The sequence below is a fragment of the Erinaceus europaeus genome, chromosome 1 (genome assembly GCF_950295315.1).
Source record: "Erinaceus europaeus chromosome 1, mEriEur2.1, whole genome shotgun sequence".
NCBI classification, from domain to species: Eukaryota; Metazoa; Chordata; class Mammalia; order Eulipotyphla; family Erinaceidae; genus Erinaceus; species Erinaceus europaeus.
Genome location: NC_080162.1, coordinates 27,476,717 through 27,497,063, shown reverse-complemented (window position 1 = coordinate 27,497,063; position 20,347 = coordinate 27,476,717). Strand labels below are relative to the sequence as shown.

Below are 20,347 nucleotides of genomic sequence, written 5' to 3'. Positions count from 1 at the left end.
TACAAGAGCAGTTCCGTTAGAACAGTGCAAATAGCAAAGACTTGAGGTTGTATCTCACATAAGGTTTCCTCCAAGAGAGGCTGCTCAGTGGGAAAGGAGGCTCTTAAAGGCAATTCTGGTGCTGGGAGGATGGGTGGCTATGGGGAGGGAGGGGTAATCAAATCAGACCATGATTTCCTCACAGACTTCCAACTGTTCTTAAAGTTGACTCAAGGAAGGGATGCAGAACTAAAGTGGTCAACAAAGAAACAACTCCTGTAGGGAGATTTGTCCCTTTGGTTTGTGACCTTCCTTCAAAGCATCCTTCTCCCCGCTCCACTCTGCAGTCACAGGCCCTGTTCCCTCTGCACATTGAGTTCCTTCTGGAAAGAAGTCCAAAAGGGAAAGTCTAGTAGCTCAAGCTACTGGAGTGTGTAGTCTGGATGCCTGCAACTCCTGGTCCCATCCTACTAGCCACCACATGTGACAGAGTAATGCCTCTGGACCCTCCCTCTCTTGTGAAATTCTTTCTAAATACCTTATGGAGATAAATAAAATAAATAAATAATTTTAAAGACAATTTATTTTTAAAATACTTATTTGTTGGATAGAGATGAAGAGAAATTGAGAGGGGAGGGGGAGATACAGAGGGATAGAGAGAGACACCTGAGGCACTGATTATTTCACTGCTCATGAAGCTTTTCCCCTGCAGATGGGGACTGGGGACTTGAACCTGGGTCCTTGCACATTGTAACATGTGTGTTCAACTGGGTGTGTCAGACTCAAAATAAATCTTTTAAATGAGAAATCAGAAGAGATAAGTGAGAAATAAAGACACCCTCCATCACATTAAAACTTGTTTATTTAATTATTTATTTACAGTGTCAGGGCACAGTTTTACTGCTCTGGTCTGCTTTTGCATTCATACTACAAAAAAGAGAGACTGCATCAAAAGTTCGTCTAGTGACACAGCAACTCTCCTACAGTGTGGGATCAAATATGGGCCAGGAACATGGTCTTGCCATCTTATTTTAAGTGAAAACAAAGACAGGAGAGGAGCAGGAAGGGAGAATCCTTTATTACCTCTTCCTCCCCTCCTGTTTTGTAGTTAAGAATAGACTATTCTGGGGCCAGGTGATGTAGTGCCTGGTTGGGCTCACATGTTATCATGCACAAGAATAAGGGTTCAAGGCCCTGATCCCCACCTGCAGGGGGTAAAGCAGTGGTGCAGGTCTCTCTCTCTCTCTCTCTCTCTCTCTCCCTCCCTCCCTCCTTCTCTATCTCCCCTTTCCCTCTAAATTTCTCAGTCTCTATCCAAAAACAAATAAACAAATAAGAAGAAAATTAAAGGACTATATTCTTCCTCCTTTTGAAGTTCTTCCAGGGCTGCGCTTAGTGCCAAGTTGTCTGCCTTTACTAATGGAAGGATAGCAGTGAGAATGAGAAAGCATGGGACACCTTTGGGACTGCTAACAAATTAATGCTATCCCTTATTTTACCATGGAAACACTAAGACCTTGAAAGAGGATCCGTTTCCCAAGGTCATAGCAGGACTTGCATTAGAACCCAGTTTTCTGCTGTCCACAGATCCTCGGGTGAAATTGATTTTCATTTTTGCTCTCTTATCCCATATTGTTCATAAATACTGTCCATCCCCAAGGCCCAGAAGAACACACTATATGAATCTAGATGAGTAAACTGTTATCCTATTTCTGATAAACTTACAGAGGTCCAAGGTGGCCAGGAGACCAGATACACACACCTGATGGTTTAGAGGCAGACAATAACTTCATGGTAGTTTCCCAGGAGCCCAAACAGGTACCTGGGGGATTAAGCAGCTCCAGAAACAACAGCTTTACTTTATAGGAAGTTATTTCTTATTCCTGGGGTATAAACCCTGGCACACATCTCTCAGTTCATAGCTGCTATAATTATCTCCAGACAGACACAAGGAAAACATCCTGGACCCCTCTTGATGGGAATTTTAAACCCCACACCTTCCTGTATCTGGACCCAGAAGCTAACAGACCCAGCAGGCAGTGTGGCAACTAGAAGCCCACAGTCTCTGTCCTCTGAAATGCCACTGTTTTGTGAGTCAGCCTCTATTTCAAGCTCATTTTAGTGTAAGCAAAGCTCATATTTGAGGGAGGCTTGTGTGAAAATGGGGTCTTTTCCTTCTCTCTCTTTTTCAAAGAGTGAATCCTAGTCTCCCTTAGGGCAGTTGCTTCACTAGCAATCACAGAAAGGGAAAGGGAAAAAAATATATATATATATATATAGAAACGAGAAGTGGCAGAGAGTGGAGAGGCATACAGAATTCAAATTTGTTCTAGGAAATTGACAGTTTCTCAGTCCTTTAGATTACTTCTCTGAATTCTGTATTTTGAAAAAAGTAGTATATTTAGTCATATATATATATACATATATATATTCATACACATGCATATTATAACACATATACATATATATATATTCATACACATGCATATTATAACACATATACATATATATATATACACTTACTTTTATTTCTTTTTTAAAATTTATTTTATCTTTTATTTTCACCAGGGTTATCAGTGGGGCTTGGTACCTACACTATGAATCCATTGCTCCTGGGGACCATTTTCCCCCCTTTCTATATTTTTATTTGACATGACAGAGAGAAATTGAGAGGGATGGGGAGATAGAGAGGGAGAGAAAAAGATAGACACCTACAGACCCACTTCACCACTGCAGGTGGGGAGTAGGGGCTCAGACATGGGTCCTTGCAGATGTTGATATAAAAGCTTAACTGGGTGCACCATTTTCCCCCACCCCCCAAGTTCATTTACTTTCTGGATGAGCCTACCTCCACATAAACAAGGAAGTCCCAGAGGTCTCCTTGGGCAGGAAAGAAGTACATACAGTTTGAAAATGTTATTTAGTGCCCGAGGGAAGGATCTATATCCCCACAGGCTTGTAAACTGGGAATCAAGCATCCACTAGACCGGCAGCTGGTTTCCTACTTTTATCATACCTTCAATGTTAGCACTTGTCCAATCTTATGAACCCAAATTAACTTCTCATGAACAAAAAGATAGCCCTAGTGCTTAATTTAATTTAATTTAAATTTACATTTAATTGATTTTTTTTAATTTTTATTTATAAAGATGAGTCACTGAAAAAAAAAACATAGGATAAGAGGGGTACAACTCCACACAATTCCCACCACCAGAACCCCGTATCCCATCCCTTCCCCTGTTAGCTTTCCTATTCTTTACCCCTCTGGGAGTATGGACCCACGGTCATTATGGGGTGCAGAAGGTGGAAGGTCATTTTTAAGTGTCCTAGTTCCTTAAAGAAAGGCAGGGAAGCAACTGTCCTGTACTAGTTCCCTCACTGCTCAAACACTAGAGGGCAATTGTCAAAATAAAGTTTTAGGGAAAATGGTGGATTTCTTTTGTTGTTCCCATAAAGTCATTCTTTTAATAGTGGAAAAAGAAAAAAAAAAAAAGCCTCATTTTGGCCCCACATCCTAAAACTGGGGCTTCTAGTGCACCAAATTGGCATGTTTGGGGGTGGCAGGCACGAGTCAGTCTGCCTCCTCCTAAACATAGCCTAGGAAATTCAACTGGGAGGTGTCAGCTAGCACATGGTCCTGAGTGTGACTGTTCCCTGGCGATGACAATGGCTGGTGACTGACCTTGTCTACCTACCTCATCATCTCTGTTTTTGAGTCTCTCTGCTAAACGAACTTCCTCATAGCTAAAATGGAGGCTGGAAAGACAATCTTGGGCCAATAGGCCACTTTTATGGCAAATAGGTGTGGGATAATGTGAAAGCATGGTAGAGCATAGGGGAACTCTCCCATCCTTGAGATGGAGGTCTGGAAAGATACCCCACCTGTCAGTCTCTCCCTTTCAGGGATAGAGTTTGGAGGAAAAAGCTTTCCTGACTTAGTTTCCCTTTGTCAATCTCCCAGGCTTCACAAAGGCCTGTGCCCTCTAACACTTAACTCATTCCCTTGCTACAAACCAAATGGTTGCCTGCTTGAAAGTTCACTTAAAAGTTCACTATAAGTTCACCATCTTTGATCACATACAAAACTATAGTCTATCACCCTGCCTTGCCAGTAACTTAACAATGAGACCCACACACATTACTTCCCAGTTCTTTGATCATCATATCTTACATCAATACTCTGCTCTTCTCTGCTTTATCTCACTCTGCTGGTTTAACCATCATGTTTTTCTTAATACCTTTGGTTAATTAACATCTTTTGCCTTATGGTAACTAATCATCCTGACCTTTTGCTATCTCATCAATTCTCGTCATTCCTTAAGCCCTCCACACCATAAGGGTACTGACCTTTTGGAAACCTATAATTACTGAAAAATGTTCTCTGTTCCACTCTGCTATATAAGCCTTATCTTTATCTGAATAAAACGGATGTTCATACCTGAATTTCCCCTGGCTTTTCCTTTCTGTTTTGCGTGATCCCTTGAATCGGCAACAGGGAAGCCAACGGCTACCTCGGTTGTGAGGCCACCCACATGAGCACCAGCATCAACAGGGATTGCTAAATTCTTATTACCCTTTGAAGGCCTTTGGATAAGGCTGGGGTGAGGGTCTCCCATACCAAGATGGTGGGTGGGTCCCATACCAAGATGGTGGGTGTTTCATTTCCTGCAAAGCCTCCAGGGGGCACCAGTTTTCACTGGTTGGGAAGGAAAGAAGGAAAAGAGGGAGAGTGGGAGAGACTGCTGGAGGGAGAAATTAGTTTAACAGTCATATAAACACATTTGCTCAGGCCCTTGGGCCTAGCAGCAGGAAGACAGAAGATGTGAGTTCAGGATTAGAAGAGTTGAGAGCTCCCAGACCTGTCCAAAGACTGATGGATGGGTTGCAGACTGATTTATCACCCAACTCGATTTCAAAAACCTTGTCACTTAGAAGCATTTGGGGGGAAATTCATGCATAACATTTTCACTTTCAAAATACTGGATGATTTCACTTTGCAGATCTCACTGGTAAAACCCAGTCCAGTGCCCTGAATAGCAGCTGATAGCTACTGAGCTCCCTGGGGATATTTGAAGGAATGAGTGAAAAGCTCCGAAGAGATTTTGCATTTCCTTACTACTGATGACTTAATGCATTTTGCCTGCACCCCTCCAGTGGATGTGTGGCTACTGCTACCCAAATGGATGTTAAAGAGACCTCCCTGAAGGGGCTGGATGGTGGTTCCCCTGGGTGAGCATACATCCATGTACCATGTTCAGGGACCCAGGTTCAGGCCCCCAACCCCCACCTGCAAGACAGAAGCATCACAAGTGGTAAAGCAGTGCTGCAAGTGACTCTTTGTCTCTCTACCTCTCATTTCCCCTCTCAACTTCAGTCTTGTCAAACTATAAAATATAAAAATAAATAAATATAGATAAGATGCCTCCCTTCATATCTGTGCCAATGTGTCCACTGAAACCAGGGTTGTCTCTGCTAGTCTTGCCCCAGTTATAAGAAGGACAAGGCATAGGGACACTATGATAGCAATTGACCTTTCCACAAGACTTGTCTGTCATCCTGCCACTGCATTTCCTATGGCAGATGCACTCAGAAAGTAGAGCTCTGAAGGAGAACCCAGCCAGTGCTCTAGCCCCAGGCCAGTCTGGGAAGACTATATGAAATGAGCATTTCCTGCTGAATTGACAGTAGTGAGTCAGGGTGGCAGGAGCCAGTTTCATAAGTGACAGGGGCTGTGTTGTATCTGCGAAGCAAACCTCATTAGCTAGTTGGACCCACACCAGATCCAGCCTGGGACTCCTGTCCCCATTCAGATGGCCATAGTCAAGCTAGCTCAGAACCCTGAGAGGACATCTAGTTTTGTTGAGGTGTGAGGGCTGTTCCATTTCTTCTGAAAGAAAGGATGTAATAATTACTCTCTGTCCTTGAGGGACTGCATCCCAGCCTATTCCCTCCATCACATGGTGACTGGACTCACAACAATAGCAAAACTGATATGATAGCTAAGAGTAGTACTAAGAGTACTAGGCACCATTTAAGATGTTTTTATGTGCACAGATATAGCAAATCATCACAAAATTCAAAGGCAGGGACTGTTATTATCCCCATTAAACCAGCGAGGAAACTAAGAAGCCAAAAGATAAGGCATATCACCTTCATAAAAGTCTGAGATGGGGGCCGAGTTTTGGTGCACCTGGTTAAGCACACATTACCATGCGCAAGGACCCAGGTTTTGCCCCCCACTCACCACCTACAGTAAGTATGCTTCACAAGCATCGAAGCAGGCGCAGGTGTCTTTCTTCCTGTTTATCTCCTCCCCTTTCAACTTCTCTCTGTCCTATCAAATTTAAAAAAAAGGGGGGGGGATGAAAAGGTAGCTGCCAGGAGTGGCAGATTTGTAGTACCCATACCAAGTACCAATGTTCCAGCGATAACCCCAGAGGCAAATAAATAAATAAGTAAATAAATAAAAGGCTGAGAAAGCGGAGGGCTCCAGCCCAGCAGGATGAGTTGGGGTTGCTAAGTGAATACTCTGCCTATCCTCCTTGTGACAGAATGCGTCAGATGGAGCTTATTCCACAGGGAAGAGGAGCCCACATTCACATTCTGCTGGGTGAGCTGGGGGTCAGAGCTCCTCTTCCCCAGACCTGGCAGAGAAGCTGAGTCAGAAAGAAAAGAGGGTAGGAGACAAAGAAGGCTGTGATGTCCCCTACCTTATTTACTAGTGTATCCACTGCCTGGACTACGTTCAATTCTGTGCAGCAAGGACATGGACAGGACTGGAGAGATAGCTCACTCAATAGGACACCTGGCTTGTCACACATATGGCCCAGGTTTGAACCCTGGCACCACACAGAAGATGGTATAGCACTAGGAGAAGCTCCAGCACTGTGATATTTATCTATATGAATGAATGAATGAATGAATGAATGAATGAATCAATGAATGAATCAATGAATGAATCAATGAATGAATCAATGAATGACAAAGTAGACCACAACAGTTCCAGGTCAATTTTTTTCAAGTATATAGAGACAGAGCCTGACAGATAGAGGGGCTGAGGGAAAGACACCATAGTACAGAAGCTACCCTCAACCTGGTGGAGGTCAGGCTCAAATATCAGTCACCCTTGGAATATACCTAAAATAGACCTACTAGCTTTTTTCCAAAATGGAGACCCCAAATCTCATCTGCTATATTCTTGCCTTTATGTTCCTGATTATTAATCAATTTTTTCTGCTTTATATCTTTGTGCTTTTTCAGTCACCCAGTTGCAGATGATACCATGATGCCAACCTGATTTCCCTGGACAGACGACCTCACCAATGTACCCTGGAACTCCACCTCTCCTAAGCCCGGCCCCGATAGGAGAAGGTAGAAACAGTCTAGGGGTATGGATCAACCTGTCAATGCCCATATTCAGCAGAGAAGCAATTACAGAAGCCAGACCTTCCACCTTCTGTACCCCATATTGATCCTGGGTCATACTACCAGAGGGATAAAGAATGGGAAAGCTGGGCAGAGGGTAGATAGCACCACGGTAATGCAAACAGACTCTCATACCTGAGGATCCAACATCCCAGGTTCAATCCCCTGCACCACCATAAGCCAGAACTGAACAGTGTTCTGGTAAAACAGAAAAAAAGAAGAAAAATAATTTACAAAAAAAAAAAAAAAGGTGATATCTAAGAATAGGAAAGCTATCAGGGGAGAGGATGGGATGTGGAACTCTGGTGGTAGGAATTGTGCCCCTCTTATCCTATGGTCTTGTCGATTGTTATAATTGTTATTACTAATAATAATAATATCGGTCACAGGCATGACAACAAAACTGAGCACTAATTTCTGAAACTCTACATTTTTGCAGGGGAGATCTGAGGAGCCCAGGTAGTGAAATTTAAAAATGTTAAAAAAAAAAAAAAAAGAAATTAGCATCAGCTCTTTACAAACTGTTTTAAGGAGAGTCCCGCACACACAGAGGTGTGATGTGTGAACCAGCCCAGTGTGGCTGGCACGCTGGGACCAGGAGTCCACTCCATGGCAGGAATGAGACTGAGATGTGGGGAATGCAGAGGGTTACATGGGGAGTGACCTTGCTACCGAATTCCCAGTCACAATTCACAGAGTTTGGAAGTGAAATTCTCAAGCTGGCCTATCAGAAAACCTACTGTGGAACATGGGGACTGAAACGGGTCAACCACAGGATTTCGTTGTGCCTGTGGAAATAAATACAGGCCTTGTTTCTATGGAAAGGGGACAAAAAAGTATTTTATTATGTATCTTATTTATCTATTTTATAGGACAGAGAGAAAGTGAGAGAGGAGGGGCTGATAAAGAGGGAGAAAGAGAGAGAGACCTGCACCACAGCTTTACCATTCATAAAGCTTCCTGCAGGGCAGGACTAGAGGCTGGAACCCAGGTCCTTGTGCATGGTAATGTGTGTGCTCAACGTGGTGTGCCATCATCTGGCCCTCTTATATATCATATGCATTGCAAGATGGGGGAGAAGTTAACTAGTCACACAGAAAGGAATACTGACAGTCCTAGAACAGAGGGGGAACTTGAAGATTTAGTTTGGGTGCTGGCAAACTTTTCCTTCACAAGGGCAGGCGGTAACTATTTCAGGCTGGTGGGTATTTCAGACTCTTTAAATACTATGTAGTTCTGCCATTGCAGTACATTACAATACAATATATACATGAATGTGCATGGCTGCATCCCAATCAAACTTTGTTGAAATTTGAATGTCATATAATTTTCACATCACAAATTCTTCTTCTATGGATTTAATTTCTTTTTAATATATAAACATCCTTACTTAGGGGATGAGCCCAACAAAACAGGCAGTGAGCCAGATTTGGCCCACAAGCTAGCAACTGCTAACCCTAAGTTTGTTAAATGTTTCCCAAAGTGGGTTGTTTCCGGCCAGGTGCTTCATGGGGAAAGGGTTCCTTGGTGAAGAAAGAATGGCAAATGTTGAGCAGTACAAAGGCTTTTTGCTGTTTCTCTGCAGGATTTTCTTGTGCCTTTACAAGCTGATCTGTGTAGGCAATCTTCAAAATAGGGTAAGAAGTGAAGTCTGCCTATGTTTTCAGAGAGCCATTTTTAATCCTGTAGCATCTCCTAGACAAAGTTTTCTGTATTATCTAGTTAAAGCAGTAAGGATGCCAACCATCAGTAGCTGCAACACCAAGATGTGACCCTGCCAAGGAGGGAGAGGCAGCCTATGATGTCTCATGGGTGCACTGGGGATTTAAGGACTTCTCTGCCTCACATTCCCGCATCCAACTGTACTGGGTAACGAATAGCAAATCCAGTGCAAGCTAGTGTGTCATTCATCAAAAACAAATCTCCTTGCTTAATAATACAGAGAAAGTGCACTGCCTTTGACTTTTCATTTATATTCAAAATTTAAACTATGTTTAAATAGGATAAAATGAACAGCCACTTATTAAGTCCTAGAGGGGAATTACCAGGTGGTTCCTTAAAAAGATCTCTCTCTGCAGTCTGGAAGTATGGATCAACCAGTCAACGCCCATGTTCAGCAGGAAGCAATTACAGAAGCCAGAACTTCCACCTTCTGCATCCCACAATGACCTTGGGTCCATACTCCCCAGAGGGATAAAGAATAGGAAAGCTATCAGGGGAGGGGATGGGATACGGAGTTCTGGTGGTGGGAATTGTGTGGAATTGTACCCCTTTAATCCTTTCTTTTTTGTCAGTGTTTCCTTTTTATAAATAAAAAGTTTTTTAAAAAAAGATTAAAAAATATCTTTCTTAAGGGAGCTAGAACAGTTCAAACAAGATTTCAATGTACTCCCAGTAGCACAGAGAGCAAAATACATCTTACACTGTGAGGGCAACCTTACTGAAAATTCTAAATCTTACTAAAAGTTCTAGCAATCTCTGGAGCATTTGCAGGTGAGATAAGAGTTTTATGTAAGCGAGGGTCCAGACAGTGGTGCACCACCTTGAGCACACATGTTATAGTGTTCAAGGACCTGGGTTTGAGGCCCCAGTCTCCACCTGCAGAGGGATAGCTTTTCGAATGGTAAAGCAGTGTTGCAGGTGTCTCTCTCTGTCTCTCTCCCTCTCTATCACCTCCTTTCCTCTCAATTTCTGGCTGTCTATATTCAATAAATATATAAAGATAATACAGTTTTATGTAGGGCCAGCAAAAGAGTTCACTTGGATAGTGTAGTGCTTTCCTGTGCAATTAGCCCAAGTCAAGAAAGACTTTTCCAGCATAAAAAGAAGATTTGTTGATGTCGTCACCTTCACTATCTCAACCTCTCTGACCCTTCTCTGTGTCTATCTAAAAGAATAAATGAATTTAAAAATTCTCAAAACACTTTATGTGGGCATACCTGACAGATAAATGAAGATGGATTACAATGGGCATGTGAGCTGTGAGCCAAGTTACCACCAGGTATCACTTAAAAGGAAAAGGAAAGGAACTGATGAAAAATGTCACCAGCACTATGAGTCACCCAAAGGGAGAAACAACAGCAATAAATGCACATATCTGATTAAGCATATTCCCATCAAAGGGAATTGTCTTATCTTAGGAAATTCCTTACCATTCTGATTCTGCCTTTCAATTGTCCTATTTATAAACCAGACAGTGAGGCTAGTTTTAGTAAATAAAGTCTTATTGAAACATAGTTACATCCATGCATAATCTGTGGCTATTCTAGTCTGTAGTTCTGGGGCAGAGTTGAATAGTCAAGATCCCCAAGGACAGCAAAGCAACAAGTATTTTACTATCTAGTTCTTTTAAAATGTACCAACCATGTGTGAAGACTCCTCCGAAAAATAAAATTAGAAATGCCATACATACTATACTATAATGCTGTTCCTAAGCATTTATCCAGAGGATATACAAATATTAATCCAAATGATCGACATCCCCTTATGGTCACAGCTACATTGTCACAACAGCCCAAACATGGATCAACCCAAATGCCCATTAACAAATGACTGGATAAAGAAACTGTGGGCTATCAACTGGCAGCAAGGAGGGAGAGGGTGCAGTGGTGCACACAGAACTATGCACAAGGACCCACGCAAAAATCTGGGTTCGAGCCCCCACTTCCCACTTGCAGTGAAGACGCTTCACAAGTGGTGAAGCAGGTCTGCAGGTGTCTGTATCTTTCTTTCTCCCTCTCTGTCTTCCCCACCCTCTAAATTTCTCTGTCCTAGCCAGTAAAAAAAAAAAAAAAAAAAAAAGGCAGGGGATGGCTACCCAGAGCAGTGGATTTGTAGTGCAGGCACCAAGCCCCAGCACTAACCCTGGAGGCAAGACATATCAGCTCAGTGGAATACCACTTTACTGTCAGGTAGCTGGAATCAAAATTTTACAACAAAATGGATGGAATCTGAGGTGATTGTACTAAGTGAAATATGTAAGAAAGTAAAAAATAATCAGATGATCTCACTCACATGTGAAATAACTAAAATATACAAACTGGAAGAGAGAGGGGGCGAGAGAGAAAGCCAGAGAACTATGGCAAATACTAGAAAGAGAAGGTAATAGAATGAAAGGAATTGGTAGAGGGGTCTTCTTGACAAGGAGATGACATTCAAACTCTGATGGTAAGCACCATGATTTTTTTTTCCCTCCTCCAGGGTTATTGCTGGGCTCGGTGCCTGCACCATGAATCCACCGCTCCTGGAGGCCATTTTTCCCCCCTTTTGTTGCCCTTGTTGTAGCTTCGTTGTGGCTATTATTATTGGCCTTGTTGACGCAATTCGTTGTTGGATAGGACAGAGAGAAATGGAGAGAGGAGGGGAAGACAGAGAAGGGGAGAGAAAGATAGACACCTGCAGACCTGCTTCACCGCCTGTGAAGCGACTCCCCTGCAGGTGGGGAGCCGGGGGCTCGAACCGGGATCCTTACGCCGGTCCCCACGCTTTGCGCCACATGCGCTTAACCCACTGCGCCACCGCCTGACCCCCAGCATCATGATTTTTATACACACAGAGGAGCAAAAGATATACCCCCGAAATTTTACACTATTATAATTTATGTAAAACCAATGAGAAGAAGTAAACAAAAATAGGAAGAATTGGGGGCGGAAAAAAACCCTCCAAAACTGAACTAGACCATCTCTATGACTGAATTTGGCTTCCAGTTCTGTAAAATATGACTAGGCAAAACAAGACTCTACTCTTTAGTGTAGTCATGCCCTCTCTATTTATGTACATTGCCTTATACTTAGAAGGATTTAGTTTGACTCAGAAAACTATATGAAGCACATAACCACATACATGTGAAATTCAGACATGAGAGTGAGAAAATCCTCGCAAAAGGAAGACGAGAGAAGAGACAAGAAGGAGGATGTGAATACATAGAATGTAAACTGTGAATACATAGAATGTAAACTGTGTATTTTTAATGAACCACCAACTTGGCTCCAAGTAACCACACAAAATGAGAACCACTATCCTTTTCCCAACTTAGTGTTCAGTGGAGTTTCACCAGAAGGACACAGCAGTCCCTGGCACAAAGAAGTATTTATCTTTCTCCGAATCTCTGCTGATAGGAGATAACATGAAATGAAGTGGAAATACGTCCCCCCCCCCAGACACACACACACAACACCCAAATAACTAGGAGATATCCCTATGGTATATTCTCTGCCACACTGAAATGTCCCCCAGAGCAGGTCAATTCTAAATCTCAATATGAAATGTATCAGTAATTCTTCCAGGATATGCCAGATTTTATAAATATAATTTAAAAAAAGATAAATCCTTTTAATTTAAAAAAAAAGACAAAAGAAACACTAACCCTTGACAGTGTGATACTCGCTCACTTTGATGTAGATCCCCTAAGCCTTGTCCAGTCTTGCTGTTTGAGTGAAGTGAAGCTAAGAATGGGAACTGAGATGAGTGGCAAGGCTGTTCTGAGACCTGGTCAAGAGATGTTTATCTTCAAATATTTTATCTTATTTACTTAATTAATTTGTTTATTGCCATCAGGGTTTTGCTGGGGATTCACAGCCTATACAGTTCACCACTTCTGCTGTTTACATTTTTTTCCCACATCAAGGAAGAGAGACAGAGAGAGAAGAAGGAACACAAGCGCTGCCCCACCACTTGGAAAGCTTTCCCTGTGTATGGTACTTCCACGTGTTTGTTGAGTGTCTGAACATGCCAATATGTGCACTCTGCCAGGTGAATTACCTCCTGAAGCCACTTTTTTTTTTTTAAGTCATTTTGTTGAGGAAATTCCAGGTGTTAACTAGGAAAGTACTGGTGAATGGTTATCATTTGGTTATCATTATTTTCTTGTACTGAGCTCCACGGATTTCTATCTAGTGTATCAATATGAATAGCGCATTTTATGTTCACTGCCATTATACCAGTGCCTAGAATGGTGCCTGGTGCAGGCAAGATAAGCATTTGCTGAATGATGTTTGAGAGACCCTGAGGATTTGAGACAAATCAGTCCTTCTGTTTTCTCTCCAGCAGATATGCTGAAGTTGTCTTGGCAAATCTCTCCCCAGCTGGGCCTTACTCAAAATGCTCCAGCTTTGAGACTCTCACCTGTGACAAGGAGACAGATGAGAAAGGGGCCCAGATGTGGAGGCCAAGCTCCTGAGCCAAACGTCAAGGAAAACGAATTAAAAATTGAAAAGGGAAACTGAACAGCCGGTGTCTAGTCTTGCTTTAGTCCCATTGTTGCAAGGATAAACATTTGGACAGCTCAAGACAAACACAGCTTTGGGTTCTGAACAGGCAGAGCTGCTTTCTTTTGTGCACTGAGACTTCCATTCAAAATCTGTTCCTCAGAGCAAGGGCCTGCCTGCTCCTAAGGAAAGCCCTATTCTGAAGGAACCACACCTGGAACTCTGAGAGGCTTGTTCTTAGAGATACAGCAGGGGACCTACTTGGCTCAGTGGAACCAGAGAAGCCCAGACAAGATCCTCCCTAAGGAGACCTTTGGTGAGCAGTTGGCATAATGAGCAGTGCCAGCCAAGAAGGCCTGAGCAGACTGTGCTTATGCCTGCAAGTGTTACCAGAATCAGGCCAAACACCCCCAGGCCCTCAATGGCTCAAAAGTGGTAATGTCAAAATGCTGTGACCAAAGCAACAGCCGGCAATGACTTAGAAAAAAACAGCTGGCATGGTGTCAGGTAGTAGTTCACCTAGTAGAGTGCACATGACACCATGTACAAGGTGTGGGCTGAAAAACCCAGTCTCCATTTACAGGGCGAAAGCTTCACAAGCAATGAAGCACGCTGTAGGTGTGTCCTCAACACTCTGTCCCTCTCTTACCCTCCCTCTGCCTCTCACACACACAGTCTATCATAAATCAAGAAATTAAAAAAAAAAAAATGGCTGCCAAGAGAGGTGGAGTGGTGCAGGCACTGAGCCCTAGTGATAACCCTGGTGGCAGGCAGGCAAGACATGACCTTCAACCTGGAAGTAATAACACAGAAAAAATGTGAGACAGGAAGTTTGATATGAGCCTGGTCAGTTGCACGAAAGTGGATATTCTTAAGCAAGGAAGTACCCTTCCTGTGCCTTGGTTTCCTCAACTTTAAAGATTCATTAATAAGCTCTGCTTGATTTTCTGTAATGAGCCCCTACAATACAACAGCAAAAGGAAAGATAGAGTGCATACAACATTGTTCTTTCCCTTCAAGCCGGTCATAATATTTAAGGCTGAGCACAGTGCCCAGGTCCCAATAAGCATTTAGTAATGTGTGAGGATCATAGTTGCAGCTGGGTTCAATTAGCCTCTGAATTCTACTTCCACAGTATCACACACCATATCCACTAGGCAGTGGATCACCTCTACTTTAATAACTCTCTACATCCCATTGCAAGATACAGAGTCCTAGCACCTCCTCTGAGCTCCCACTTCATTATTTCATCTCTATCTCTCCACTGTATTTTTCTCTGCACAACTACTGATCTTAAAATACTGTAACCCACTATTAATCACAAATAAAAAATGAACACAAAAATAAAAGTATTTTAAAAATCCTGTTTGTAAAACTCTGTCCAAACCTTTTAATATTTTCATTTATTGTAATGAAAACATTTTAAAAGATGGATTTTACTGCTCTATACACTGTTATCCTTGGCAAAAATATAAATCTATCTAATGGTTAGAAAATTCATGATCTTTATATTACAGTTCTCAATGCAGTTTCACAGATACACTTTCACATTTTCCTAGAACTACTTTTAAAACAGTTAAAATGTTATCTTTAGTAAATAGTGTCTTTGAAAAATTTTAAATATATATTTTATATATTATTATTGGATAGAGACAGAGAGAAATTGAGAGGGGTGGAGGATATGGAGAGGGAAAGAGACAGAGAGATACCTGCAGCACTGCTTCACCACTAGTGAAACTTTGCCCCTGCAGAAACCAGAAGCTTGAACCTGCGTCCTTGTGCACTATAATGTGTGTGCTTAACTAGGTGCACATCCACCTGGTCCCTTGTCCAAATGCTTTAGCTTGGCATTTGAAAGCCAACAAACTATATTCAGCCCACCTTTCTATTCTCACTTTCTCAGGCACCTTTTTATTTGAAACTCCTATATCTCATTCTCTCAAAATGTCTTTCTCTGTTCCTGCTGATCCCTGGCTTTGGAAGAATTTCCTTTGCTTTGGCTTTGAAGTTCCTAGCTCACAATTCAAAGCTCAGCTCAAAGGCTATCTATTCAGCTAGGTCTACTTCTCAGCTTTTGACCCATAGAATGGTCCCTTTCTTGTTTTCAGGCATGGGGCTTGGGGTGGTGGGGGCTACAGACAGAGGAAAAAAAAGGAAGGAAGAGAGAGAAAGGGAATTTATGTGTTGCTATCTTCTCTATCATCAAAAGTATTTTACTTCATCTTGAAATGGAAGTTGTAGTTCAAAGCCTTTCCTCCCTATGAAAACTTCTTGATCTTCACTACTTTGCTGTATTTAAGCTCCCTGCCCCCAACACACACTCATGCAATGTTTGTACTCATAGCCTTTCTCCTTCTGGCATTCCTGCACTAACTTCTAATCATGGTACAATGGAATAAGGATCATCCTTTGTTTCCACCAGCATTAGAGAAACCACCTTGCTCAGCATTACGTTCAGGAACTTGACAGACTCTGACAACAGAGGAGAATCAGAACTATTAACAGAGGCCATATATTTGCATCAGGCATCACCTTTATGCAACCGAAGTGTCTAATCTTCCTTCTCCATCGCCATTATCTATACAGAATGCACGGCCTCATCCCTCATGAGTGCCCGGAATCCAAAACTCATTCATAGAAGTGTTGGAGGATGGGCCCACTGTCCCAGAAAGTCCAGGCCATTGTTTCCATGAGATCCAAGTGGGATGACAATTCTCCCTTCTTGTTGAGACAAGGGCAGGTTCTCCTGACCTCCTGAAATAAAGATGGATGGCTTCTCCGGAATGGGGGCTATCTTCCTGCACAAGTCCCTCATCTCCCCTTAAAACAAAGGCCATGAATTACTGTACATTGTGTTTGGCCTAACTTGAAAGCCACCACATATGTTCTTGCTCAACTACCCCCGCCTCCTCCCCTCGCCCTGAGGTGCCTGTAATTTACCACCACCACCACCCCTGGGGAACTATGCATTGTGAAGTTTGTGATCAAACCTTGTAAGGTAACATTCTACTTGTGATCAAATAGTTCGCAGGTCAAAATGTGGCTATGCATTGTGTTGCTCTGTGTTTGGGTTACTGATTACCTTGACATTCTCCCTGTGTGATGGGTATAATTGCCTGCTTTCTCCCTCAATAAACGAGTTGCCCCCACTGAGGCTCTCCCAGTAGACAGGCTGACTGTCTCTTTGTCTCTCTGAGCACTCTGCCCTCCACATGCAGAGCTACCCCAGTACCCCTGAGGGGCTGCTTTGACCTCTGTCTCCTAACGGCCAGGGAGGCAGGGAAGCGGGTATGGCCAGGACTTGCACTAGAAGTTTTCCATGTAGAATTCACTCATAAAACAAGAGCATTGAAATTTACTGAAGGGCCAGGAGAAGAGAAGAGAAGAGTGGTGAGAGGGCAGCACCCACAGCAAGCCACCTCCCCTCATCCCTGGAGAGTCAGTTGTTGGTTAGTCACTGCTGGGTCACACTGGCTGTGATTATGACTGCTCTGTCTTTATGTAGCAACCAGCTTACCATTTTCTTTCTCTTCCCCAAAGTCTCAATATTAATTCCCCTCCCTTTCTGTCTTGCCTCCAATTAACATTAGTCAGTTTCATATTCCAATGCTTGAAGAGACTTAGGTCACAAGAGTCCTCAGTTAACAAAAGAACCCTGCCCTCCTGAGCTACTTGGTACTCTGGGTCCCCATCTTTGTGACCGAAGTGTGGCATTCAGTCTCACTCCTTCCCTCAAGCCACTGTGAGATATTTATCCCAGACATGATATATAGATCTCCCCAAAAAGAATTCCAATGATTCAGTTTTTTACCAGGAAATATAAGGGGTGATGAAATATAAGGGGTGATGGCATGAATTTGCCAGCATTCCTGCCTGATCATAGGTCCACTCAACTATGAGTATACCCCCATTTATCCTAACTATGCTCCATATGACTCTCGACCAAACCTCAACTTCAAATCCAGGAAGGGCAGTCCATGCAAAACAGCTGCCAGGATTATAAAATGAAATCATTTGAAATGCAGCATCCTTCTCAGAGAAATTCCTAACCAGGAGTTGACCCAAGAATTCAGTGGGTAGGGGCTACCTTAGGAAGAAAGTCCACCTATGACAAGAGTATGGTCTGGCTAACATGACCTCTTTATGCCTATTTGCCAAGAATTTTCCAAGTCTCTGTACTGAAAGACCCAAGTCCAGACTCCTTTAGTCCCTGTCAAAGGAGACAGTCGGTCACTTTTGGTTTACCACCTTCAATGTTTGCTGGGAAGCAGGAGCTCACAAGGCCAGCCATTAAGGCTCAACTTCACATGAACAGATTGGAGGAAGCAGGAAATGCACAGAAAAGGGGTGAGATATGAGTCCTGGGTGCAGATGCACTTCTTGGGGAACTAACTATGTTCTAAGTCTGGGGCCAGGCTGCCTCGGGGCTGTCAACAAGCTTCACCATCTGCATGACTGAGGATTTCCATCATGGGGAAGATACAAAACACATGGAGCAGAAGGGTAAAAAACTACTTTAATGGAGGCTGAGTGATGGTTAAGCGCAAATAGTATGAAGTGTAAGTACCCACCCAAGGATCCCAACTCAGTTCGAGCCCCCAACTCCACTCCTGCAGGGATGGCAAAGTAGTTCTGTGGGTGTCTATCTTTCTCTCTCCTTCTCTAACTTCCCCTCCACTCTCAATTCCTCTCTGTCCTATCCAATAAATCCAAAAAATGGTCACAGGAGCAATGGATTCATAGTGCAGACTTAGCAAGCCCCAGCAATAACCCTGGAGGCAAAACTAAACTAAACTAAACAAAACTAAACTAAACTAAAATTACTTTAAAGGGGAATCTTTGCTTGAAAGCTAGAAAATAATGGTAAGATACTGCTAGAAGGCCAGCAAACACACACACACACACACACACACACACCGTGCTCCCTGAATCCTGACATTTATGAACCTTCTACTGATTTAATGGAAACACATTCACTTGATCCCTTTTATTTCTAGTATGACTGAGCAAGTGTGTCCATTTATGTGTGTGTGTGTGTGTGTGTGTGTGTGTGTGTGTGTGTGTACACTCACGCACATGCATACACACCTGCATGTATTCTTTAAACACCCCACATGCCCTCTCTGTCCAGATGTTAACCCAGTCTGCATACCCATCACTTGGCTGAGGGGAGCATGAGGAAGCCAATCTCTCCTCCATGAACACACACAATCCCTCACTGTTGATCCCACCTTCCAATAGCAAGTACCTGAAGAAGACCCAGCAAAAATAAGAGCCTTATAAACAATGGGATGTCAGATCAGACAGTAGTCTTCCTTGTGTGAGGAGGGAGTTGGGGGACTCACCAGGACTCTGCCAGTCAGGGTTTGGGCAGAAATCATCACCCCTGCCCAGTCCTTCACAGAGGTCATCCAGCCGACCTCAGCTGCCACCGCCTCCTCTTTTTCGTCCACTGGCTTGAGTGTGCCATCTGCCTGGCTTGAGCCATTGTTAATCTTCTGGGCCTCCTGAAAACAGAAAGAACAATGGTTGAGACATAGGAACAACTGGATTTAGAGCACAACCTACCCCCCCCCCCAAAGAATCAGATTTGGAAGGGCTCCAGATGTAGTAGGAAGTAACTTGAAAGGATAGAAAGAAGGGAGAAGATGTGGATGATGGCTTTGAGATTTTGTTTATTTTGTAATATTTCTCATTTTGTTTTCTAAATTTATTCTTAAAAAACCTTTGTGAAAGAAGAATGAAATTTTCTCTTTCCATCATTAAAAAAAATCAGAGCTTAAATGGAAAAAAAAGAAAGAAAGCAGCACGACAAGCGACAGGGAGTAGCTGTGAGGGCAGTAGGCTTGGTGTGCTGTGGGCTCTGCCTCCCAGCTTGTATGCCCTTCCTAGAGGGGCAGGTGGTCTGTCCTGTCCTCAGTGAAGTAGCAGTGGTTTATAACATGACATAGGTCTCAGATGTACAGATGTATAGCAAGATTGCTGCATTGTTCACAATAGTCAGTAAATAGAAACAGTCTAATTTCCAGAGAATGTAGTATAAGTACAAAAATGAATACTACTTTGCTATTAAAAATATGAATGTAGCTAAGGAGGTAGCATATAGGAGTTGCAAGCATGATATCCCAGGTTTGACAAAATCTTGCCATCTGCAGCAGCATTGCGGGGCTGGAGTATAGTTAGTGAACTAATCAAAGATAGCAAGCTCTATAATGATTTTAACTAAACTTGCTAGTCAACCACATCATCCCATTCTCCTGCCAACAATAACTATAGCACCTGAGCTAGGGATTGTCAATTAACTATGACTGAGGAAAGGTTATGGGGGGGGGGGGAGTTATGGGTATCAGTCATTTAGTGATTACAGAGTTTTGGCTTAAAGTTGCTGAAGAAAACACAGGACATTTGAGAAATTTGAATTTTGATAAACAGCAAATGATTTTTTGATAATTGTGCTGCAAATACTGCAGAGGATATATCTCTACTAAAAATATATATTATCTGGGGGCCAAGCGGTAGCATACCGGGTTAAGCACACATAGTGTGAAGATCAGAGACCGGCTTAAGGATCCCAGTTCGAGTCTATTTTTCTCTCCCCTCTCCGTCTCCCCCTCCTCTCTTGATTTGTCTCTGTCCTATCCAACAACAAGAGGAGCAGCGATAACAGCAACAACAGCAATGGAAAAATGATGGCCACAGAAGCAGTGGATTCACAGTGTAGGCACTGAGCCCCAGAG

At 42.9% G+C, this 20,347-nt stretch overlaps 1 protein-coding gene across 3 annotated transcripts in view; it reads right to left on the bottom strand.

Annotated features, from left to right (window-relative positions):
* KCNMA1 (potassium calcium-activated channel subfamily M alpha 1) overlaps positions 1–19,119 on the bottom strand; it is a 638,320-nt gene extending 619,201 nt beyond the window's left edge. For 2 of the 3 annotated variants that reach the window (XM_060170921.1, XM_060170943.1), the window contains exon 1: positions 18,956–19,119. In XM_060170921.1, coding sequence (XP_060026904.1) covers positions 18,956–19,021 — 66 coding nt within the window. In that variant the 5' untranslated portion in view covers positions 19,022–19,119. The remainder of the gene's footprint in view (positions 1–18,955) is intronic. The other variant, XM_060170877.1, reaches the window with a different exon arrangement.
* Positions 19,120–20,347: the final 1,228 nt, after the last annotated feature.